The sequence below is a fragment of the Delphinapterus leucas genome, chromosome 2 (genome assembly GCF_059928025.1).
Source record: "Delphinapterus leucas isolate spDelLeu-1000000601 "Yukka" chromosome 2, BTC_Dleu_Yukka2, whole genome shotgun sequence".
NCBI lineage: Eukaryota > Metazoa > Chordata > Mammalia > Artiodactyla > Monodontidae > Delphinapterus > Delphinapterus leucas.
In genome coordinates, this window is record NC_143130.1 from 36,781,233 (window position 1) to 36,805,435 (window position 24,203).

Below are 24,203 nucleotides of genomic sequence, written 5' to 3' on the forward strand. Positions count from 1 at the left end.
GCACAGAAATGTTTATTGCAGGGCTATGTAAGGAGACAGGTGGCTTGTGCCCCCCAAACCCAGAACTCCCCAAAGGGTTTCAGCAAAGCATTTTTAAAGGCAAGGTGAGGGAGGGGCGTGGTTGGTTATTGCAAACTTCTTGGTGTAGGAATCCCTTGTTCCTGCAGCTGTCCACCTAGGTCAGGTCACGATGTTCCTGTAAACCTCCAACAAGACAACTGTTATTCTCTGTTCTGCAACTTTGTATCTCTTTATGCATGAAAAAGTGTCATACTCTTAAAGGTCAGAGGTTTATCACGGGCTGTCCTGTATATTTCAGGCTACAGGCAACAATGTTAACTCGAAGCAAAAGCAGTAGAATACACAGGTTAAAGTAAAAGAAACAGATCCAATATTGGGTCAGATTTGTTCTTCCCTATTACACCCCAAGTTAAAAGAAGATTCTCAGGCTTAATAACCCTGAACCTTATCTCCCCGCGATTCTGCTCCAGACGCGGGAGTTTCTCCTGCATAGCCTCTCCTACCCCTGGACGCGAGTGGGGTTTTAACCCTGCGCACCGGCCACCCTAAGCCCTCTGAGTCCGGAGAACAGGCTCTGGGCGGCCCACTGCGGCTGCTCCATCCGAGTCCTGGGCTCCAGCGCCCTCACCCGGCTGCTGCCGCTGGACTTCGCGCGCCCGGGTTCCGCAGGCTCGGGTCTGCGTCTCCCAGAGCGGCCGCCAGAGCCCGCCCGGGTCCGGCCGGGGCGCGGGGCCCCCGCCCCACTTGGGCAGGCGGGGAGCTTCAGCGGGGGGCGGGTCGGTGGCGCGCGGGCGTCAGGGGCCCCGGGGAGGAGTCAGCCCGGCGCGGCCAGCTGAAGCGGCAGCTCGCTATAAAAGCCGCCGCTCTGGCCGGCGGCTGGGGAGCGCGGGCGAGCGCAGCGCGTTGCAACCCGGCTGAGCCTGGCGAGCGCAAGCGGCGCGGCTGGCGTCGGCGGCGGGGCGCTCGGGGCCGGAGGAGCTGAGCGCGGTCAGGGGCTGAGCCCCGCTTTCCCAGACGAACTACCACTCCGCTTGCTCACGTCCCGGGAGATCGCAGGGCCCGTCAGTGTGCCCCCGACCGCTCCGGCCGCTGCGCTTCTGGCCCGCGAGGCGTGCCACTGTCTTGGCTACCGACCGGGAGGTAAGAGGGCCGGGCTCGGCGCGCCAGGGCTGCGCGTACTGCCCAGCCTCAGAGGGGAGGGCAGACTGGGGGTTCAGCGCCTCCACCAGTGATAGGGAAAACGTTACCCGTCATTGGCTTCTGTTTGTCCACTCAGTGCTGTGCGGTCCGCCTCTGTCTGTCTGTCCACGTGTCTGTTGAGGGGCATACGTCCTTGTCTCTGTCCGCTGTGGGATTTCTCTGAGGTCGTGTGAGCCTTTGGAAGCAGCAGGTGCCAGGGGCTCCAGTGTCCCCGGAGCGCATCCAGCCGGGAGCAGATACCCGTTTTCCTTAGAGTTCCCCCGTTCTGAATGTCTCGGGGGGGCTTGCGCCCCAAACAGTGTCTTGCCGAGGAGGGACCGCTCCGAGGGTCAGGTCGCGGAGTCCAGCCCACAAGGAGCCGGCTCACACTGTGCATGAGTGGGCATGCATCTGGCAACAGGTCTGCGCCCTGCTGCTCGGCCTTCAGCACGGTCTTCCTTCTGGTGTTTCCCTCCGCCTCCCGCTGCCTACACGCTCGTGCACTCCCCGACGGCGCTAGGCACCCAGCATCGCTCTGGCACGCGACGGGTGGAGGCAATTGAACGTTAGATGACACGAGGGCCCCTACTGCTGTTTAGGCTGAGAGCCCCAACCTGCCATCGCTGCAAGAGGGTTCGGCGGTCCCTGGCAAGGGTCGTCGGCTCCAAGAAAGGTCATATTAGGTTGGGAAGAAAGTCAGGGACCTGGTGGAGCGCAGGCCAGGGCCGTGGCCAGGTCTCCAGCTCGCCGCTCTGGGAACCAGGGCCAGAGACATTCTGGAATGGACCCGGCCGGACGCATGTGCTCTTGAGAAAGGAGCTCAGTGCGCCGAGGTCCTCCGCCGCAGACTCGCTGTCCGCATTCTCAGAGACGGCCGCCGTTCCCCAAGGGTCCAACACTACTGCCGTCCCCGGCGCGCCGCCAGGAGCCGGATTTGAGGTCCTGAGTCCTGCTTCATGCAGCCAACGCTGCCCACAGGTGAGAACTCCCTTTTTAAACTAACCTTTTGATGTGTGAGCCAGTGCCTGGCTGCAGCCTGGGAGCGAGTCTCTGTCTCCATTCCGGCGGTCTGGAGCGTTTTCCCGGGCGCGCCCGGGGGCGGGAGCCGGCGGCTCTGCGTGCCCAGGCGCGGAGCCACCATGGACAGCTCCCAGCCGCTTCCTCCACTCCCAGCCTGTGGCCCTGGGTCTCCCGGGGAAGTCGCGCGGCTTTCCTCCCAGAGTCAGAGTAGGGGCACAGGGCAGGAGGAGAGGGACCACTAGTCTGCGGGAGCCCTCGGTGTCCGGTCCCAAGGCGACGTGAGCCACTCAAAAGGAAGATAAAGGGGGCCTGCGTGGTTTGTGATCGGCTGCTAGATCAGCCTGCAGCTGAGCTCTGTACAGGACCTCCGGCATGGTGCCGCTGGTGGGCTTCTCTGGCTTTTCAGCAGCCCCCCGGGGCCCTCCGAGGTGTTACGATTGTGCGACGCCTGAGCGTTCGACTGAGGCAGTGACATAACGCCAGACCTAATTAGGGACCTCCCTCAAACTGTTTTCTGCGCATGATATAGGGTCATGTTCCGTTTCATTAAATTATTTAGTAAATATGGTACTGGGAGGCGATATTAGTTTCACAGTTACAGTGACAGAATGGAGAAGAATCAGACAGAACACGTGCACAGAGAATGAGTTTGGAGGCACGTGCAAAAAGCAGCTCTTCTGTTTTCCAATCCTAATCATTTCCTCCCAGGTCCATAACACTTTTAAAGAAGCTTCCATTGGTTCCTCTTTAGCCCAGTAGAGGGTTTTTCGAGTTGGTTGCTTGGAAACAGGGTGGAGAGAACCTGTAGGGGTTAATCTGAGTAAATTAAACATCTCCCTTCTCTGATAAGAAATGACGTTGGCTGAGGCTCTTCTTTTTGTCATTTTCACCTACACAGAAGATGTATCTTCCTTCATTTTAAAATTGCAAGAAATTCAGAAGATCTGCTTCTGTTTGTGACTGGCGAAGGCCCATGGAGAGTAAAGACAATTAAGCATCTCTATTTATTTATTTTTGGAGCAGCATGTGTGACTTTTCAAAAGTCACTTAAGTTCTGTGTCTGTTTCCCCATCTGTAAACTGGGGACAACACAATCTACCTTGCAGAGTTGCTGATGGGAATTAAGTAGCACAGCGTAAAGCACGTATACCAGTGCCGAGCACAGAGAAATCTCTTAAAATGGTAGCGATTATAGGGATATTTTAAAGACGGTTGTGCACTGCTTTTGACTTACGTTCACCAGCCCTCTATTCTCTTTCCTAACCTAGTAATTGTTTGATAGGGACTCCAGCTCCGCTTTATATTCATGTTCGAGAACTTGTTGATGGAATTGGTGAAAGTGCTGAAGTTGATCACAATGCAAACAAACAAAACAAAACCAAAACTTGTTCACCAAAGAAAAATGGAAGAATTTTTGCATGAAACACATAAGTTGCCTGTTTTTCCCACCTGGACCACCTGGAGGAAAGATAAAGTAAGTAATTCTCAAAATCTTATCACAGCCCTCTGGTTGAGATGATCGATTCTTCCTGATTCTTCTCTCAAAAGAATGCAGGATCTTCCGAGGGGCCTTTTTTGTCCTCTTGAAGGTGAAGTTCCCTCGGGTACTGATGGAGATTGGCGTCCACAGCCCCATTTCTGGATTCCTGCAGGGTGAAGTGAGGGGTTGCTGCGCTAGGGCAGCACCTGGGCTAGGAAACCCCTGAGTGGTCGTTACCAGGCAGGAAGCGTATTCCCCTGTGCTTGAGCCTTGCTTGGCTGTGAGACCCTAACCAAGACACGCACTCACTCTGCCTGGTGCATTGCCACTTACTTGTTCTCAGATAGATTTGAAAATTTCCTCCAGCTCCACCTTCGGGGGTCTGTCTGGTAGAAATCCCTAATATGTGACACGCCACAGAAGTTTGGATAATGGAGTTGTAGTCGGTCCAATCTTACAGTTACATTTTTTTTTCCCCCACAAAATGTACGTGTGCATGTCTGTGTGTGTGTGTGTTTCTGCCAGTTTCACGTTCTGGGGCTCTTTAGATTTTCTATATTTTTTTTCTTTAGTCGATCAGAAGTAATCTTAGCTCCCTCCATCTGAAAGGAGTGGAACTGAAGGATGCAGTCCACAGATGCTGGGAATCTTTCTGTGACTTTTGTCTACCCGGTAATGTGAACGGAACAGGAGGACATGGGCCCTGGCTGACCTTTAAGTCCCGGTTCTCTTCTCTGGACTCCCATGCAGTTCCGGTTTCCAGCACACAAGACTTTCTGGTAGGAAAACTATTGAACTACAGAACAGTTTTGGAGTATAGGGGCCAAAGAGGGGAGGGACTGGTGTGAGAGGCAGAAAGGGGCTCTTCACAGATCCTGTGGCATTCTGCCTGTTGCAGCAGTGTCTGTGTGTCTGGGACGGACGGATCAAATGGCAAGAGTGGCATTCAGTGGGGAAGGCCGGCGGGATGACAGGGGTGAATTCAGTTACTCTCAGCCTCCTTTGAAGCCCGCCGCTTAAGTGACCCCCTTTTAGTACCTTCTGTGGTATTGACAGAGGAGCACAATTTGATAGGATAAAAACTTTTTGCACTTGTAGTTATAAATCAAACATTTTGCACTTGTAGTTATAAATCAAAAGAGAAATACAAGCGTGTGTGTTGGGTTCCTAAAAGGAACAAAGTTGTGTTTATGGGTTGCATTCACAAGAGCCTATATCCATGATCAATCTAGGCTACATCTCTCATTCCACACGACGGCAGATACCCAGATGGATCATCTCATCCGAGTAATGCATCAGTTGTCTCCTTTTGCTTGGCTTTTATCTTTACATGGAGGCAACTCAGTTTCCTCTGAACAGGGAACAGGGAAGGATCGCATTCTTACTCTTGTATCTGGTTAGGTTAGTAGGAGGTTAGGATGGTAATGGGTCGGAGGGAGACTTCTCAGTACTGAGTTCCCTTTTATTGTTTCGCCAGCTGATAGCTGGGCCCTGAGCCTCCTTTCCCAAAGGCCTGGCATGTGGATATTTCGTTAAATTGGATAGGACTCTGGTGCCTATCATAGTGACTCTCGTTATCTGCACTTCCAGGGGCCGTCCTAGTCTCTCTGGTAGGTTCCCTATCCTTCTTTTTCCTCTGTCTGCTTTGATGCGAGGCTTCGTTCAAACCTGGCTCTTCAGAAGAGAGGCTGCACGCAGAGAAATGTCATCAAATATACATTTGCTTTCTGCTTAGTTCCCTCGGTGCCGGGAAGCACACTTCCCCACCCGGAGGGAGAGGAACTGCTGCTCTCCCCTGCCCCTGTTATTTTCCAGGGCCCCTCTCTAGGCTCAGCTTGGTTCCAGGCATCCGAATCCATCCTTCACTTCCCACCCCCTGCAGGTGTGGGAGCCTTCGGTAGGGGAGGGTGAATGGGGCGCACAGGCAGCTGGCCTCCCCCACTGGCGCTTACTCAGAACAGGTTTCCTCTCTCTAGCTCCGGACAGCCTGGCTCCTTGCGTGGGGATATTGCTGAGGCATTATCTTTGAATCTTCTGCAAGGACAGCCACATGAGAGATCGAACTCGGGTTTAAAGTGCTTTGACCAGACAACTGCTTTTGAAAACCCTGTGTGTTTCTTTCCCTCAGCTGTCCATAAAAGAGCTTAGCCACGAGGCATTTTGTGTTACAGGGAAGGCACGTCTAGAAACTGGTCCTTCCGGCATGTAAGTATCTGTGCCAGACTTTTGCCTCTCCTGTTTCTAGGCATCACTGGAGGAGGGGGCAGGAGGGCTGCAGACTTCCCCAGGAAGCTGGGGACCTTTTCTGGGGTCAGGAGTTCATGCTGTTGGCCTGAGACTTTCTGGCTATAAGGCATGGACCCAGCCCATGGGACTGAGCAAAGTACAGTGGGCAGGACTTTTCAGACTTTCACAGGCAAACAAATCACAGGGGCGCTTGTTAAAATGCAAGTTCTGATCAGGTCGATCTGGGGTGGAGCCTGAGCATCTGCATTTCTCACAGGCTCCCAGGTGATGCTGCTGGTCTGTGGAGCTCCCTTTGGGTCGCCAGGGCTCACATCACTGCTGACCTTCTGTGATGCCAACTCAACTCTTTTTGGTATAATTTAAGGCCATTTCTGATGTCCGAGTAGATGGGGCCCAGCTGGCCTGTGTCCTCCTAATGACCTTCTAACGACCCTTCAAATTCTCGGAGATAATTATTGTCACTCCTAAGCTGTCTTATCAGTAGACTAAGTATCTGGAACCCCTTTGAGTTTCCCCTCTTCCTGGTCATAATAAATTCTCCAAAGCTCCCTGGACCGAGTTACTTTTAAGTGCAAGACCATTGTGCAAATGGTAATTTATCTTTGCCTGGCAGAGGCATTTGAATGTAATTTTGGTGGTATTAAGAGATCACTTGGGGAATTTCATCTCACTCTGGTTCCAGACACTGAGAATGCCTGTTTACATTTAAACAACTTCACTTGACTCTGAAGATCACAACTTTTGTTTTTTGGAACCTGAAAATGAAATTCAAGGCTCAATTGTCTTCCTCAGCTGCCCTCCCTGTAGGCTTCCTGTGGGGATGAGCTGGTAATCAGAGATGCCCCCTGCAGCCCAAGATGCAAGGGTGCAGTCGTACTCAGTCACCCACTGCCGCATCTGGAAGCCGGGAAGAAACTGAGTACAAGGTTTTGAGCATCTTCTACGGGGCAGGCCCTGCGTTAGCCACTGGGGAGACAGAGCTGAATAAATGGTCTCTGTCCTCCAGAGCTAACAGTCCCACGGCGGGGAGCAGACATCCATGTCAGCAGTTGCCATGCAGTGTGACCGAGGCGAGGACAGATGGGTCAGGAGGTGTGGTGGGCAGGGGGCCTGCCGGGGGAAGGCAAAGCCAGGGGACACCCCAGGAAGCTTCCCTGAGAAGGGGCATGAGAAGAGGTGCGTCTAGAAGGATTAGCAGTTTACAGGGATTTTTCTGGTGAAACCAATGTGGGGAGTGGAGTTCAGAAGGCATTCTACACAGAGAGGGGGCCATGGGGAAAGATCCAGAAGCATAGACAGGCTTAAACCTTTCACTTCTTGCAACCCCTCAGTTGCACAAAGCCCTGTACCTGAACTGCCCAGACCTTGGGCCACACCTGACCAAAGAGAGAGAGAGTCCTTCCGGGCAGCTTTTGTTTCTTGGGCCAGTGGTTTAAAATTAATTTAACCATATTTTTTCCATAAAATCTTACTAAATCCTAATGTACAAACCAGAGGAAATGTGACTGCGGCTGGGAGTAGGGGTTTGGTTTTTGTCTTGAGGTCCCCAAGGGATTCCACGGAGCTCTATGGGTTCCAAGGAACACAGTTTGGAAACCTCTGTCCTGGAGCATCTCCTTTTGCTCTTGGCAGTCACATTAAGACTGTTATCTTAGTCTTATCATGGTTTGTCTTGCTATATCTTCTTCACATTCTAGACATCTTGCTGGTTGTTGCGACAACAACTTTCAATGAAAAGAAACCAGAATTATCCCGTGTGACACTCTTAACGAACGTGGGGTATATGGGGTATGGGTGGGGAAGGAAACGTGGCAGGTGCTGTTTCAAAAAAAACTCCAGCCGTAGAGGACCACTGGAGGAGGACAATGGAGCTGTGAGCTTCTTGCAGAAATGGGCTTTTTATTTTCAACTTTTACTCAATCTTTTCTAATCTTACGAGGCATTTCAGATTCTCTAAAATCTGGCAAGAAAAAAAAAGCATATTTCTAGGGTATAAGACTCAACAAATTCTACCCAGGATCTTGCATCCCTTTTCATTGATGTAGCCAAGAGTGAGTTTTGAAAAGGGACTGTAAGCCAGAAATATAAGAATGGAAAAGTTCCACTGGCCCAGGGTGAGGCAGAAGGTTTCAGTTCGAGCTGGAGCTCCCGTGGGCATCTTACAAAGCTCTCTTAAAGGAGAAAATTGATACTCTAAATGGGACAACGCCCAAAGAGAGCCCCACCCCTCACTGATGGGTGCTGCCCGCCTTCAGAAAGGGATCTGAAGAGCTCCCTCTGTTCACAGAGCCAGCTCCAAAAACATCATTATATGACTGATTTAAGGTGATGAAAGTAAGGTATGTTCAGTCTGGAGAGCTCCACTGGGTATGTGAGGAACCCTGATGGAGGGAAGGGGCAAACGAGGGTTCCCTCCAGGACGGGCATCTGTAGTTGTCTGGGGCTTGTTTTGCTGCCAGACCAACAACGCATGGAACTGGGCAGTGTCCGGGAGGGCCGGAGAGCTGGTGGTCAGCAGCCTCTGTATCCAGGTGGCCTCATGTCCAGAGGTCTTGGTATCAGCCCCCATTGCCTTAGAAACTGGAACACCCGGAACTATGGCCTTGACTCCCAAACTGCGGGGATTCAGCTTCCCCTTGCTTCCTAGGGCGGGACTTAGGCTGGGACGGGTGACCAGAGACACTGGTTCCCTAGGTCCCACAGGACTGTCTGATGGGTGGCCAGTGATGAGCCTGAGCTGTCCACTTGGAGGCAGAGGCTGCTGCCCAGCTCTCACCATGCTGCATGCCCTCCTTCCCTCCACTCCCCTGAGGAGGCAGTGGTGCCTGCATGTGGGCAATGAGCACACTGATGCCCAGGTACAGAGCTGGTACCGGATGACATCTTGGGGGTCTGTCTAGCTCTTAGTCCAATGCATCACTCACCCGGGTGCCTTCTTTCCAGGGCTCTTGTCCGTGCTGAGTGGTGCGGGCCGTTATTCCCAGCTTGGTCTCCTTGAGTGCCCCAGATTGCTGGGTCTCCAGAGCCTCCCAGGGGACAGCGGGCATGCCAAACTGTTCTCCTTCCTGTAAAGAACAACGACAGTGAACCTCAAAAGGATTGAGCCGGGGAGCAGATTTAGGCAAACTGTTAAATTTTTTCGTTTTAAAAACAAACTGGTGGTTTATGACGAGCCTGTTTCAAAGCTGACTGTGTTACAGCCCCTGAGTAATTCACTCGTATGCTAATTTTCCAAAGGTTTGGGTTCAGGAAAACCTCAAACATAGTGGCTAAGTACTTTTCCTTTCCTTTAAAAATTGTGTTTATTTTGGGAGGAATTTAATCCATATGTTTCAGATCTATTTCCATGTTACTCAGCAAAAGGTTGTTATTTGCCCAACATTGCTAAGCCATGAGTGTGCTTGGGTTCTTTCTCTCTCCTTCCCACAGCCGTCCCCAGGCTCTACCCAATGGGTGCTCACAGCTGAGCCCCGGGCCTGTGGCTGGTCGATTCTGTAGCCTTTTATGAGACACAAGCAAATGTAGGTACTAGAGGTAAAAAGAAAAATCAGTAATACTGGTTCTGTCTTTATTTAACATTTCGATATTTGATCCGCGATAGATTTTTTGCATTAGTTTCAGTTTGTTAACTATTGCATTACAATATTAGCTATAGTGATGACTGAGTTCTCACCCTTCTCCCGACCGACCCCCTCTAGGGCTCCTTCCTGTTGGGAGGTCAAAGTCCTTACCATCGGTGCTGGTTCTGTTCTGATATTTTCTGACGCAGATATCGGTGCCAGAGACAGACAAACAAACTTTGGGGATGCTAAAGGCGCCTCCAGCTCTTAACCTACCTGTTGATCTGAACTAGGGGTGTAGAAGTCTTAGGGAAAGTGGAGAAGAGACGTATGTGGGTCCTCTTTAGACGTCCATGCGATCTGAAGGCGATATTTTCCCTTCTCCGTTCCTTAACTTCCTTTTTGGAGAGGGAAGGGATTGTGGTGTTCCCTTGTAGAATGTTTTGCCAGTTATGCTGGGCGGATGTGTCACCATGTCTGTGACTTCTTAAGAAGAAATTGAGTTTACCAGATTTCTTAATTCAGTACCTGGTAACAAAAGAGAAAGCAGTTGTGGGATTTGGGTTTCGGAACTTTCACATGCAAGGATTTCTTCTCATGTAAGTGATTTTGTAGAAATAGAAAGGCACAGCAATCTCGGTGGTGGTTCACAGCTTTGAAGAAGCTGGGAGTTTCCTTTGGCCACCTAACTGTGGGCCCTGCATACACCTGAGCTTTCCCAGGTGGCTGAGCTGAAATCTGTTTTCAGTTTTAAAATCGTTGGGCAATGTTGTTACAAATGGTAACATATAAACATATCCCAGGATTTTCTGAGAATGACCAGGTAGTGAAGTTCATTTTTCCTTTAAACATTCCCCACATACAGTTACTTTAAACAAGAAGCTATTTTTAACATGGAAAAAAGATGATGCTTCTATTGAATCTTGCCTAATAAGTATGAACTTGAGCTTCTGCTCTGCTGACGTTGCTTGAGGACATCACCTCTCCAAGGTCAAGGGGAACAGAGAGGGGTAGAGTCGCACTTTGAATGGGGAATGTCCGCTTCACAAAGGGCCCTTTGGTGGACTTTCTGGGAGACGTGGGGCAAGGCGAGGGTTTCCTCTCAGTGTGGAGCACGGGGCTGGCTCCCATCTCAGCCGCTCCCAGGATAAGACGGTCATCTCTTCATTCAGGGCTCACAGGCAGAGACTCTTTTATGTTCTGTTCTATTCCCAAGGACTAGCATATAGTAGGTACTCAAACGTGAATTAAATGTACAAATGCATGAGTCCTGCCTCTGAGTCCCAACCTGCGTCCCCCGCGCCCCTCCCTCTACCCCCCCCACCCCCCCCACACAAGCATGTGCTTTTCTCGGTGGAATAGAGTTGATGCTGAGTCTTGTGTATTCTGCTCTGGGAACGGAATGAACCCTGAGCCTGCCAATCACCTTCTCGGAGGTCTGTACTCTGGTGGCCCTGTGGTTATTCCCATCATGTTTATTCGTATCCGGTGCTTCTTGAGCGCTTACTAAGTTGAGGCACCGTGCAGAGAACTTTACATACATCACCTCAGTTAATCCTCCTGACAACTTTGAGGCAAGGCAAGGCCTCAGGTGGAGGAGACTCTGTGAGATCCACCTGAGGTCACTTGCCTGGATGTCATGGAGTTGACGCAGGTCTGTGTGAGTCCAGAAACCCATGCTCTGAATAATGACTCATGTTCCCTGATTCTTAAACTTGGAGAAAGCATGTTGAGGGGAATATCGTAATTCATAATAAAGCAGTTTGAGAATAATGGCAAACCAAACACACTTGTTGATTCGCCAATTCTTTCTGGGATTCAGAAATGACTCCGTGGCATCTCCCTGCCGTGGAGAAGCTCCCAGTTGAGGAGATGGACAGACAGGCATTCAGGTACCTACAGTCTGTGCTGTAAGGCAGGGGTGGACAATGTGGAAGCACTACAGATTGATGAGAAATAACTGCTGGGGAAAGAGACAAGGCATCATGGGGAACTGTTTTCTGATTGGGCCTTTTTTTTTAATTAAAAAAATGTTTTTCTTTTATTTTTGGCCACACCGTGCAGCATGCAGGATCCTAGCTCCCCGACCAGGGATCGAACCCGCTCCCCCTGCAGTGGAAGTGCAGTCTTAACCACTGGACAGCCAGGGAGGTTCTGAGGGGGCCTTGAAGGAGTGTCCAGTTTGCTGGCCAGAGAAGGGAGGGTTAGGAAGGCAGGAAGAGCCTTAACTAAATTTAGAGAATCTAGAAAGCAGATACTGGGGGGAAGGTCTAGGAGTTCCCTGTCAATGAGACTGTAAAAGTGGGGGCAGGTGGTGATGGTCCTTCAAAGCTGAGTCAGGACGTTTGGCCTTTCATGTAAGTGGCTTTGACGAGGGGAAGGGGTGTCGTCAGTAGTTGGACATTGGACCGTTGTTCCTGGTGGCAGGTGGCTTGGGTTGGGCTTGTGTTCCTCAGTCCTAAGGGTGGTCTTGGCAGGAAGTCCATTCCAGAATGCCGGTTCTCACTTGAGAATGTAGCTCCTAGGGCCCAGCAAAGGCAATAAGGAAACTGCACTGCCTACAGTGAATTATTGGTGCCCGGACAAGAGGGAGAACATTAAGTTGGAAATATTTCAGGGATCTCGTGGCCCGAGACCCTGCCAACGTGAGGGCTGGTCCTTCTGCAGGTAGGGCTCCAAGCCTTTGAGAAAAATGTCCTGAGACTCAGGAGTCTTCGGGATTATCCCTCCAGGCTGATGCACCCCTGCTTTCTGTATCCAGTCTCACTGTGGGGTCAGAGCGTTCTAGTCTTCATCCCGTGGCCTTTGTGCTGACTTTTTTGTAAGCACCTTCGTAATTCTTCACAAATTCTTGGGCAGATTCCTAACTGCTTTGTTTGACTGACCTGCAGCAGAAGTGGTGGAAGGAATGTGGGCGAAAGGGACAGAATTTTCACGGGAGGCCCACCTTGAGGAAGGAGAGAGCAGTCACTGTGAAAGATGTTAGTCCAGTTCAAATAGTCCAGCTTAAACTGGATGAAACAGATACTCTGAACGCTGTCTGGCCTGCAGGGGTGCCAGGGTGACCTTCCAACCTTCATCTCTCTCCTGCCCTGTAGCTGCAATTAGACATTCAGGTGATTTCAGTGAACTAAACCCATCCACAGATATTCTCTTAGCGTTGCTCCTGTACCCGGGACTGTATTTCGTCCTACAGCAAATCTAAGAGGGCCCATCGAATGACCAGAGGAGAGAGGGGTCATGAGGTCTGGGGCTCTGCCCTCTGACAGAAACATATTAGTTTAGATTCAGATCATCAATATCTCCAAGATGGTTCTAATCAGATGAACGGAGAGAAATATGAAGGAAGTATTTCAGGAAAGACTCCTTTAGATTTTGCTGACTACAGAATTAACTGTTTTTTATATTCCTTCCTCATCATGTTTTCAAGCTCTTTAGCTTATACTTCCCTTGATCAGAGGATGTTAGAGGTGGTGTCACGAGCTGAAAAGGGGCATGAGCTTTGGAGCCTCGCAGACCTAACTGCAAATCTGCCTCCGCCACTGATGAGCTCTGTGACCTTGGACAAGTTACTTCACCTCTCGGTGCCATCGTTGTTTATTCACCCCCTAAAACGGGATGAGTGTGTATTATTCTGAGAATAATCCATGGCAAATAATAGTGAAATAATACATGGCAAACTTCTCAGAGTTGTGACCTGGTGCATACGAGGTATATGGAGTGGCATTTCTCTTCCATTTGTCAACAGACTTGATTGAATTAGTAGGCATTTTAAGTGGAGAGGGCAGTGCTGTAACTTCTGGGGGCATTTTCAAACGTTCGGACTTCAGTAGACTCGGGGAAGTATCCAGTCCTGCAGCCACCATCTGAATGGCCCAGGCATGCGCTCCAGAGGTCGAGTGCAGAGGAAAAGATTGTGTGCCAAGTTCAGCATCCGTGGGGGCAGGGGACTGGGTCCTCCTGGCTCACCACTGCCTCTCCAGAACTGAGCTGGTGCTTGACACACATGTATGAATGAATGACATTTTAAACAAATTTAAAAAAATTTTATTGATGTATAGTTGATTTACAATGTTGTGTTAGTTTCAGGTGTACAGCAAAGTGTCACTTATGTTTATGTTCTTTTTCAGATTCTTTTCCATTATAGGTTATTATAAGATATTGAATATAGTTCCCTGTGGTATATAGTAGGTCCTTGTTGTTTATTTTATATATAGTAGTATATATCTGTTAATCCCAAACTCCTAACTTATCCCTCCCGCCTCTTTCCCTTTTGGTAACCATAAGTGAATGAATGATATTTAAGTTTTTTTAAAATTTTATTGAACTATAGTTGTTTACAATGTTGTGTTGATTTCCGCTGTACAGCAAAGTGACGGTTACACATATACATACATTCTTTTTCATATTTTTTTCATTATGGTTTATCACAGGATATTGAATATAGACCCCTGTGCTGTACAGGAGGACCTTGTTGTTTATCCATCCTATATATAATAGCTTGCATCTGCTAATCCCAAACTCCCAGTACTTCCCTCCCCTCCCCTCCTCCCTCTTGGCAACCACTAGTCTGTTCTTCTATGTCTTTGAGTCTGTTTCTGTTTTGTAGATATGTTCACTTGTGTTGTATTTTAGATTCCACGTATAAGTGATATATGGTGTTTGTCTTTTTCTTTCTGACTTACTTCACTTAGTATGATAATCTCTAGGTCCATCCGTGTTGCTGCAAATGGCATGATTTCATTCTTTTTACGGCTGAGTAATATTCCGTTGTATGTATGTACCACATCTTCTTTATCCATTCCTCTGTTGATGGACACTCAGGTTGCTTCCATGTCCTGGCTATTGTAAATAGTGCTGCAGTGAACATTGGGTGCATGTATCTTTTTGAATTATGGTTTTCTCTGGATATATGCCCAGGAGTGGGATTGCTGGGTCATATGGTAGCTCTATTTTTAGTTATTTTTAAAAATTAATTAATTAATTTTTGGCCGCGTTGGGTCTTCGTTGCTGCACGCAGGCTTTCTCTAGTTGTGGTGAGCAGGGGCCACTCTTCGTTGTGGTGCGTGGGCTTCTCGCTGCAGTGGCTTCTCATGTTGCGGAGCACGGGCTCTAGGTGCGCAGGCTTCAGTAGTTGTGGCACACGGGCTCAGTAGTTGTGGCACACGGGCTTAGTTGCTCCGTGGCCTGTGGGATCTTCCTGGGCCAGGGCTCGAACCCATGTCCCCTGAATTGGCAGGTGGATTCTTAACCACTGCGCCACCAGGGAAGTCCCTATTTTTAGTTTTTTAAGGAAACTCCATACTGTTCTCCATAGTGGCTGTATCAATATACATTCCCACCAACAGTGCAGGGGGGTTCCCTTTTCTCCACACCCTCTCCAGCATTTATTGTTTGTAGATTTTTTGATGATGGCCATTCTGACTGGTGTGATGTGGATGGACCTAGAGATTGTCATACAGAGTGAAGTAAGTCAGAAAGAGAAAAACAAATATATAATATTGCTTATATGTGGAATCTAGAAAAACAGTACACATGAACTTATTTGCAAAACAGAAATAGAGATACAGAGGTAGAGAACAAACGTATGGATACCAAGGGGGAAGGGGGGTGGGATGAACTGGGAGATTGGGATAGACATATTACGCTACTACGTATAAAATAGATAACGAATGAGAACCTACTGTAGAGCACAGGGAACTCTGCTCAGTGCTCTGTGGTGACCTAAATGGGAAAGAAATCCAAAAAGGAGGGGATATACATGTAGAGCTGATTCACTTTGCTGTACAGCAGAAACTAACACAACATTGTAAAGCAACTAACTATACGCCAGTTAAAAACAAAAAACAAAAAAGTCGACCAGTTTTTATTCTCAAAGGTCCTCTCAAAGCCTTTATAAACCACTGTGCAGCGTGGATCTCCAGGAGGGGAGTGGCCTACCCAGCACTTCCCGAGAGCGTTCTCCATAGAGGACTTGGTGAGACTCACATGCCGGGGAGCACGTGTTGGGGAAATTCTGGGCTCAATATTGATTAGTGGATGAGAATAAAAAACAAAGACTGAGTGTAATTGGGCCCCTCTGTCCCCAGATCCTTAATTGGTACTAATTACAGTTTTATGAACACAGGTGTTACCTTTGAATTTGAGCAGAAGGCTTTTGTCAAGTTATCTTTATAATCTTTATCATTTTATTTTGGGGACAAAATGTTGCCAAGGGGGTTCCTGGCTTGGGGGATTTGAACAATGGTCTAACCAGGGGTCAGAGACCCTTCAGAAGTTTATCTCTGCTTTTCTGCTAGTGGTGACTTTTCTCTGGTTTAACCACTGATGGTCTATTAGCTCTACTTCGCTTTTAAGAGGGGGTCCTACCTTGTTGTTCCAAACAGTTCCTAACCAGAAATTTCTCCCCCTTATTACCTGACACAAAGTAAGAGCACGTTTACAGACTTGCCGTAACTATATCCGTAGGGCTGTCTTTTCAACCACAAGTTTCTTCTTTGCTTACCTGGATTCATTCACTAGTTTCTTCATGCACTTAGCAATTCACTGGAATCAGCTCATACTACTCCAGATGCTGTACTAGGCCCTGGGGGATGCGGCAGTGAACAAAATGGGCCGAGTTCTGCCTTCGTGGAGATTGCAGTCTAGAGCAGTGCTGTCCCAAAAACAAATGTGTAAGGTGAGCCACATGTGGAATTCTAATTTTTCTAGCGGCCCCATCAACACAAAGTCCAAAGAAACAGGTGAAATTAATTTTAATACCATACTTTATCCCAACACATCCAAACTGTCGTCACTTCCGTGGCTAATCAATATAGAAAGTATCAAGGTAGTTTACAGTCTTCTTTTCATACCAGGTCTTTGAAACCGGTGTGATTTTACACTTATAGCGCATCGCCGTTGGGACCAGGTGTGTTTGAAGTGCTCGTTAGCCTCAGGTGGCCACTGTATTGAAGGTTTAGAGAGAGAGGTTTAGAGAGACCTATAAGGAAATGCGCATGCGTATGTGATTTCAAACCATGGTTGGTGATACGAAGCGAAGTTAAAAGGTACCAGGAGGGGCTTGCCTGGTGGCGCAGTGGTTGAGGGTCCGCCTGCCGCTGCAGGGGACACGGGTTCGTGCCCCGGTCCGGGAAGATCCCACATGCTGCGGAGCGGCTGGGCCCGTGAGCCATGGCCACTGAGCCTGCGCGTCCGGAGCCTGTGCTCCGCAACGGGAGAGGCCACAACAGTGAGAGGCCCGCGTACCGCAAAAAAAAAAAAAGGTACCAGGAGAGAAAACAGTCAGGGCATCTGGGGAGCTGGGTGGTGGAGGGGGGAATGGAAGGAGTTGGAGGGTGGGAGGAGAGTCTCTTTGAAAGAGCAACATTTAGGCAGAGCCTAGGAGGATGCTGTGGAGGTTTAGAGAGACCGAGAGTGGGGCAGGAATGCCTCAGGCAGCAGGAGTGCATCGAGGCCCTGGGATAAGACCTGAGAGAGGCCCAGTCTGCCTGGGGCAGGGAAGGAGAGGGGCAAGGCAAGACTGGAGTGGAAGGTAGGGGAGGGGGTTGGGGCAGAAGGAAGATCGTTGCAGCATCCTTCAAAGCACGTTCAAGACTGTGAACTTCGTTTAAATGCGATGGAGTCATTCAATGGTTTTAGGCAAGGGAGTTACATTGTCTGATACTTGTTTTTCAAAAGGGCCCTCTGGCTGCTCTCAGATGACTTCCTGTGGGTAGGGGGTGGCGGTGTGTGTTGCGGGGTGGGCAGCGGTTGGCAAAAGCAGGAAGAACACAGAGGAGGCTCTGGTGCTGGGCAAGGGGCGCAGAGATGGTGAGATGGCGGTGGAGGGAGAGCTGCGGGTGGATCCCGCTGGTGTTTAGGAGACAAGGTGGGCAGAACGGGATGGTGGTTTGGACATAGGGTGAGGGAGAGGGAGGTGTCTAGGGAAACTCCCAGGTTTGGGGGCTGAGTACCTGGGTGGGTGCTGGGAAGACTGGAGAAGGTTTGGGTTGGAGATACACATTCGCGACGCCAAGGGGCATGACCAAGCAAGAAACCTTGCATCTTTTCAATAGGGGTTATTCATTGCTTTCAAAAAATCAGTGACTTTTAAATGCTATGGAATGTTTAATGATTATCTCTGAGGGTAAGGTATGAAATTGCTTCTGTTCCATTTTGCAATTTATTATTGCAGTTATACACAGTTTGTACCAGAAAGTATTTCCATAAAGAGATGCGCTTTTCTCCCCCCACCACACTTTTAAAACACCTTGAAACAGACCTTAGCAAGGATTTTCAACAGAGATTTGGGTCAGCTTCTCTTTGCGGGTTACACTTAGCCCACAGAGTGCTTTGCAAATGGATAAGATCTGCGGCGAAATTCGGCGTCACTAATGTGTACCCTCAGTGGGTCCATTTTTCGTCTTGGATAGCTCTGATTGAGAACTTGAAACCCAAAGTTGTACTCAACAGGAGCCTGCCAGGAAATGAATGAGCAGGCTAAAGGTACTCTGGATGAAATGCTCTTATCACAGGACTTTTGGTGCGTGCTCTGTGTCCCACTTACATGGGTGATAAGTCAGCAGTGCTTTTATCAGTCTGACTTTTATCGAAACAGATACCAGGGCCTTGAAGCTTTGAGTCAGTGCCAGGTGAATCAATAAAACCAGGAGATATTGCGTTTGCTTAGCCAGTTTACTCAGCAAACACTTATTAATCAACCACTCTACACCAGACACGGAGCGCACAAAACACCATAATTCATTCCCCTACCTTACAATTCAAGGTGGGGTGGTCCTGTGAATAAAGGAGAACAGTAAGACATTCTATGTTCGTGCAAGGCACAGAGGGGGCAGAAAAGTGAGAGGACTCCATTATTCCTGGAGGACTTAATGCTCGATTTGAACCCTACGACATAGTGAGAATCTGTCCGTCAGTCAGAGAAGGGCTCTTTGGACACAGGGAGATCAGACAATGTGTTTCATGAAAGGAGCTACCAGCAGTTCAATACGGCGGGAGTGTTTGGACAAAGCCAAATGGGGCGAGAGATGAAGGTTTGGAGTGAGAGATGTCCAGAGAACGGTTCCTTTTGGATGATTTTGTAAAATATGTGAAATCTTTTCATGTAGTCCAATCTGTTGATCATCTCCTTCTGGATTTCTTCCGTCAGTGTACAATTCTAGAGTCTTCTGGTAGTCCTGTGGATTGATTTTTAAGCTCCTTGACCTGCATGGAATTTATTTCAGTTCGTGGTGCAAAGACAGATTCTAACTTAGTTTTCCCCTCAGTCAACTAACCTGTTATCCAAGCACAGTTTTCTTGAACAGGCTCTCCTTTATCCATTGGTTTGTACTGCCAGTGAAAGCTTAGCTGATCCAGTTACCAGTGTAGAAGATGGCAGAAATGTGATAAGGCTAGCGTGGCAGGAATTCAGCCAGACATTTGATCTGACCATCTGGGCGGACTTCAGAGATTCCATCTCAGTGGACCAGGCCTGGCTATGTCTCCAAAGCTCTGCAGGGACACGGCCAGCTCTGCCGGCTGTTCTGCTCTAAGAATTTAGCCAAATGGGGATCAGTCTGGTGGCACACTGGGCTGCTAGCCGGCGTGCAAGCTCTACATCTGGGCAGTCCCTGGGCAGCGCTGCCTGGGGAGAGGAGCTGGATAATTCCTCCTGGGGTTGGGTGGTCATCTCTGTGTCCCAGTGAGTCAAAGCCTGAGAGAGACCACTCACTGGGGTGCCCATGCTTACCCAGACCACGGAAGCCCTGGTCCAGAGGGATGCCAGCATCCTGGGTGCAGTCTCTTCCACGAAGTAGAAAGTTTTATGCAAAAATAGTGTAAGGAAATCTGTTCCTAGCCTATGTTGAAGAGGCAGCTGAAATCCCCTCACCGTCCTCTGGGTGCTCAGAGTATCTCTGTTATGACAGACCCCGTGAGTTATATGGTTGGATGTCCGTTCTCCCCCTCTGCCTGGGGGCTCACCTCTTACTTATTTATAGAGCCTCGGGGCCTACTGTAGGTTGTGACAGAGTCACTGCCTGTGACCTCTATAGAATGAATGAACGAATGAATGACTAATAAGTGAATGCAGCTGGCTTTTCCATGTCTTCCCACAGCTGGACTAGTTAACATTGGTGGTGGCAACTCCTTTCAAACTGTTGGTCTTTCTCTTTATTAAAGTCCTGGGAAAACCTTGACTGTAATGTCATCGTACTTCAGGACGTCTTCCTCATCCAAGGCTTTATTTTTCATTGAATACATGTGATAGTCACACTCTTGGGGTGTCTTTGCAAACCATATTTTCAAAAAACTTACTTTATATCCAAGTTAGAAAAGAGATTCATATTCTAAGAAGATTTGCCAAGTAATTAAGTTTCCTACTGTTTCTGACCCTATTGAAAAGATGTGTAGGGGCAAAGGCATTGAGTTTACCTCTCCTTTTAACTTTCCAAAAACCTGTTAGAAAGTGGAGCTGTTGGTCTAGAGGTTTGGGGGCCAATGGGGAAACAACTCAGCCTGGTGCACGGGGCCTTCCATGGCCGGACGGCACCTGCCAGCCAGCTGGCTCATCTGTGTCTCGATTCAACTGTCAGAATGGCTGGAGGCTGGCTGGTCTAGGATGTCCTTGCCCACATGCTTGGCGTTGGCTGACTTTCTTCTGAGGGAATAAGGGGCACTGGACCATGTATCTCTTATCATCCAGCAGGCTAGCCTGGGTGTGTTCTAAGGTGACTGATCCGGCTCTGAGAGACAGAGGGAAAGCATGCCTGGATCTCAAAACTCAATGGCATATCATCACTTCTGCTTCATTCTGAAGCAGGGCCAGCTCCTGTTCAAGGGGAGAAGATTTTGGTTCTACCTTGTGATGGGAGAAGCTACAAACCCATATTGCAAAGGACACAGATCTAGGGAGAAGAGCAAAGGGTGGGGGGAATGGGGCCATATTTGTAATCAATCCACGACACTTGCCTTGGATAGAATTGCTTCCTCCATAGTAATATTGCACTCGGATGTACTTATATGGTGACACCTTGCATGATTTCTCTCTGAGCCTTAATTGTGCAAACATGTCCTGGCACCTGCATTCATCTCAGCTGGCACCTGGGTCATCAGTTAACCTTTTGGGGATGTGTTGGCCATCCATCCATCCTCCAAGTACGGTAACAAGGACAGGCCAGCACCTGGGAGTGGGAGTACCCAGGAGGTAGGGGACCCTGTGGTGGGAAGGGGGCCATGCAACACAGGATCTTGGCTGCGTTTCCTGAAGGCTGGCTTGAGCCATCAGCTACTGCAGGGCAGGTCCCAGAGCCCGAAGGAAGCCCTGTTCACCCTTCCTGATGCCCTTGCCTTTAGCCGGGTGTGGGTAGGCAGGCTCTGCCGGCTGAGGTTCCAGCCCTTACCCACCCTGTCAGCAATGCAGCCCCCAGAGGACCTCCTCCAGGCCCTGCCCACACACCCGGATGTTGACAGGGGCACGGCTCCAGCACCAGCTTTCATGGATGGCCTCATCGCTTTTAAAATAATGACCGTGGGGTGTGGGCTGGCCAGAGTGGTGACATCGCTTTGCTGCGATCCTGGGTCAGTTCCTGCTGCTTTTCACCACATCTTTGAATGACTGAAATAAATCTACTGGTTGGGTACGTGTCCTGGAAGGTTTCTGGCATGTTGACACTTCCATCTTGTGATGTGAGCAGGAGAGCGATGGCTTTGAGGTCAGAGGTCCTGGGTTCAAGATTCTGTCACTGGCTTGCCGTGTGAACTTGGACCACCAGCTTCACTTTTCCAGGCCCGAGTTTTCTTATTTGTACAATGATGGATCCACCCCCGCTTTTGTAAAGGAACGGTGAGGTTGAACTGGGATCTTCCATCAGAGCCGCTGGGATGTGTGAACTGCACGAAGGTGCTGGAACGGGGGGGAAATGAGAGCTGAAATTCTCCCCCACTCTGCTCACGAAGCTGGGCGCCCTGGTAGGGGGGCTGTGTCTGCTCTGAGGAAGGGGGACGTTTCTCTTGGCACAGAGGTGCTCCCAACTTGCCGGAGTGCGTACCCTTGGGGCTGCATCAGCCCAGAGGCGTTGCCTCTTCCAGAAACTCACATAGATGCCCATGAGATGGCCCAGTCCTGCCTGTTTCCCCTCTGGATGTCTTCTCACTGGACCCAAGCTCACTGCTGTCAGGTAAAGGTTTTTCTCCCGAGAATACTTTTGGCTTTCAGTTGGTTACTATTTTAACAGACCTTTAAGATCCTAAACCTATAAATAGTAAGAAAGGGTCATTCCGGGGTCACAGATTAGGATCATGGAGATTGGAGTGGAGTGTTTCCATCCCTCCCACCTTGATTTTATCTTGAACGATACCTTGTGGGTATCTTCTCAATTACGAAATTCTGTTGAGTTTCCCCAGCCTTCCACCCACGAGAGCCAACATTCCGGTCACCTCTGAGACCTATGTGGTCCTGGCAGGAAGGAGAAAACCATCTGCACTTGTACTGGGTACAGACTTACCACACAGAATGGCTTCTCAAGGCCATTGTTCTCCACTGATGTTTCCCAGAGCCCTAAGAAGAGGGTGATTCCTGAGCCCCATTGTGAACTGCCCCTGCCCTGAGAGCTCATTCTGTATTTCCTCACATACCTTCCTCGCCCAGTGCAGAGGTGGATGACTTCACACAGCTATGAAATGACCAGGCAGGAGCGGCATCCTCCCCATAGATGTATGAACAGTATTCAGGTCAATTTTTTAAAGATAAATTTATTTATTTATTTTTGGCTGCGTTGGGTCTTCGTTGCTGCGCGCGGGCTTTCTCTAGTTGCGGCGAGCGGGGGCTACTCTTTGTTGCGGTGCGCAGGCTTCTCACTGCGGTGGCTTCTCTTGCTGTGGAGCACAGGCGTAGGCACGTGGGCTTCAGTAGTTGTGGCACACAGCCTCAGTAGTTGTGGCTCGCAGGCTCTAGAGCGCAGGCTCAGTAGATGTGGCGCACGGGCTTAGTTGTTCCGCGGCATGTGGGATCTTCCAGGACCAGGGCTCGAACCCGTGTCCCCTGCATTGGCAGGCGGATTCCCAACCACTGCGCCACCAGGGAGGTCCCTTCAATTCAATTTTGACCCAAACTTTTAGGCCAAATTGGATTAGGAAATGTGCAACCAAGAAGGTTTAATTTTAGGAGTTTATGTAAAAAAAACAAAAGCAAAACCAAAAAGAATCTTGCAAGAAGCAAATATAGTAATGGAAAATTCCCCGGGCCGGGAAGCAAGGCAATGAAGGTGGTGATAATGATGGTTATGGTTTTTTGAATACCTACTATCTTCCAGGCACTATGATCAATATTTGCGTTTCTTGCCTCATTTAGGTCTCCCAGCAGCTCCACGAGGTTGGGTCTGTGCTATGCAGACTACCTAGATGAGATAAAAGAGGCCTAGAGAAGTTAAGCAACTGGCCCAAAGACACACAGCGCATCTGTACGCGTGTGCGGTGCTGGGTGGATGGGGGGGCCTGCTGTTGGAGCTCAGGTCTCTTCTTTGCTTCTCACTCATTTTCTGTTGTGGGGAAGTGCCTCCCTTTGGCCCTCACACATCCCATCTGGAAAATGAATCTGTTGGACCCCAAGATCTCTCTTCAGCTCTGAACTACTCTGATCTCTATGACTTGCGTCTTAAGATAATGGTGCTTTGGGGATGCTCTGTTTGTAAATGATGTTGCTGCACCGCCAGAGAGCACGTGAGACAGCGTTGAGAGCGTAACGGTCATTTGATGGCGAGAGTTCTGGGATAAGGAGTACGAAGCCCAAGTTTCATTTTTGGCTTCCACACCAAGTGGCTGTGTGGCCTGAGACAGGTTGCTTCTGAGCCTCAGTTTCCCCACCTGTAGACAAGAAGGTGGAGTGGGATTTTCTCCAGGACCCTAAGAGCCCTGGAGGAGGATGCCAGCCCCTTTCCCCAGCTTCTCCAGACATCCGAGGGCAGATTTTCATACAGGATCAGACTTTTGAAGCATCTGTGTCTTTCCTAATGGATGACTGGGATTTCTTCACATTTCAAAACTTCTGGAAAGGACTCTGACATGAGAGCAAATGGATCTTCCTTTTGGGATAAAAACCAAGATCTTCCCTCTGGTGAGAACTAGCTGAGACAGATTTCTTGTCCTAGTACCTAAACCATGGGGCAAGCAGAAGGGCCGGGTAGAAAGAGTTTTGATGTTGCTTTTGTCATTGTCGGGAAAAGTTTTAGTTCCTCGCTAGCGTGGGAGGTAGCCCAGGCCTGAGTTTCTTGGAGAAACAATGCCAGAAGCAAGTCACATGGCTGAGCCATCGTTGCTGCCCCGCGAGTGTACGTTTGTCCCTGCAGGCGTTCAGCTGGTACGAAAACCCCAATTTCTGTGTCAATACCCATCCCGCCCCAGCTCCCACAACTGCATGAAAGCAGGAGAGGCAGACTGATACCTCTTACCTCAAGAGCCCAAAGAGCAAGCTTGGCACGCTGATAAAATCAGCTGAGAGATCCTATCACCCCGGGAAAAACCGGTCAGCTTCATCCTGACAAAACAGCTAAAGGCTGTTTGCATTCTGTATGAGTCAGGTCCAGAGCAAAGGAACATACAGATGATGGTTATGGGTGTTTTTAAAATCTGCCTCTTCCTGCCCGGCCCCGGACAATATTTACAAAGCAGACATGCAAACAAGAAGCCCTTCTTTTCGGGTTTAGATGGCCTCGTGA

General features: G+C 49.4%; 2 protein-coding genes across 2 annotated transcripts in view; both read left to right on the forward strand.

The window, feature by feature from the left end:
• Nucleotides 1-869: 869 nt before the first annotated feature.
• The window catches only part of CEMIP (cell migration inducing hyaluronidase 1), a 161,862-nt gene continuing 138,528 nt past the window's right edge, over nt 870-24,203 (forward strand). The window contains exon 1 of the mRNA XM_089906691.1: nt 870-1,161. The gene's annotated coding sequence lies outside the window, so the exon portion shown is untranslated. The remainder of the gene's footprint in view (nt 1,162-24,203) is intronic.
• The window catches only part of LOC149749986 (uncharacterized), a 47,506-nt gene continuing 24,470 nt past the window's right edge, over nt 1,168-24,203 (forward strand). The window contains exons 1-3 of the mRNA XM_089906703.1: nt 1,168-2,178; nt 3,503-3,694; nt 4,273-4,479. Of these exons, the coding sequence (XP_089762829.1) occupies nt 1,771-2,178; nt 3,503-3,694; nt 4,273-4,479 (807 nt within the window). The 5' untranslated portion in view covers nt 1,168-1,770. The remainder of the gene's footprint in view (nt 2,179-3,502; nt 3,695-4,272; nt 4,480-24,203) is intronic.